Genomic DNA, 595 nt, shown 5'->3' with positions numbered 1-595 from the left:
GCAGTCATGTATCGGTCTTTGAAGTTCTCATAGCCTCCCACCTCACTGAATGCTGCAAGAAAACAGTTGATGTTGTAGCATTACTCATTGAGCAGACGGTTTTTATCCAAAGCATTTCAATTTCAAAAACGTGAACAGATGTACCAAAGCCCATAAGAATGAATGAACCCACAACCATGATGATGGTCTGCAGGGTGTCGGTGTAGATGACCGCAGCTAGACCACCTGTCGAAGAAACAGTGAAGGTTTATCAATGAAAATCAACTGAGCAACTGAAAAGGAAGGAAAAATATGTTAGCAGAAATGTACGCTTGGCATTTATGCTGGTTTAATTAATTCATTAATAATAATTTTTTTAACGTGTATAACATTGTCAAGAAAGTTTTCAATTAAATGAAATATTGCACTTTCATGACTGTTTCTTAAAATTGCTATGTTTTAAAAATCTTTTGTCGTGCTTTAAAGTACACTTATTTTTGTGTTGACTAACATACTAAATCACATGTAAAGGACTTGATTATAATTTTAACTGTAGTGTGACAGTTGATATTACATTTAAAGGGGTCCTATTATGCTCTTTTACAAAGTCTTGATT

General features: G+C 34.1%; 1 protein-coding gene across 1 annotated transcript in view; it reads right to left on the bottom strand.

The window, feature by feature from the left end:
- Nucleotides 1-225, bottom strand: part of LOC107576830 (sodium/glucose cotransporter 1-like) — a gene marked incomplete at its 5' end in the record, with an annotated part of 3338 nt that extends 3113 nt beyond the window's left edge. Inside the window, 2 exons of the mRNA XM_016262958.1 lie at nucleotides 3-52; nucleotides 145-225. Of these exons, the coding sequence (XP_016118444.1) occupies nucleotides 3-52; nucleotides 145-225 (131 nt within the window). The remainder of the gene's footprint in view (nucleotides 1-2; nucleotides 53-144) is intronic.
- Nucleotides 226-595: the final 370 nt, after the last annotated feature.

The sequence above is a fragment of the Sinocyclocheilus grahami genome, unplaced genomic scaffold (assembly GCF_001515645.1).
Source record: "Sinocyclocheilus grahami isolate Dianchi unplaced genomic scaffold, SAMN03320097.WGS_v1.1 scaffold4428.1, whole genome shotgun sequence".
Classification (NCBI taxonomy): domain Eukaryota; kingdom Metazoa; phylum Chordata; class Actinopteri; order Cypriniformes; family Cyprinidae; genus Sinocyclocheilus; species Sinocyclocheilus grahami.
Note: the sequence above shows the minus strand (reverse complement) of the source record. Positions and strands in the feature narration are given on the sequence as shown.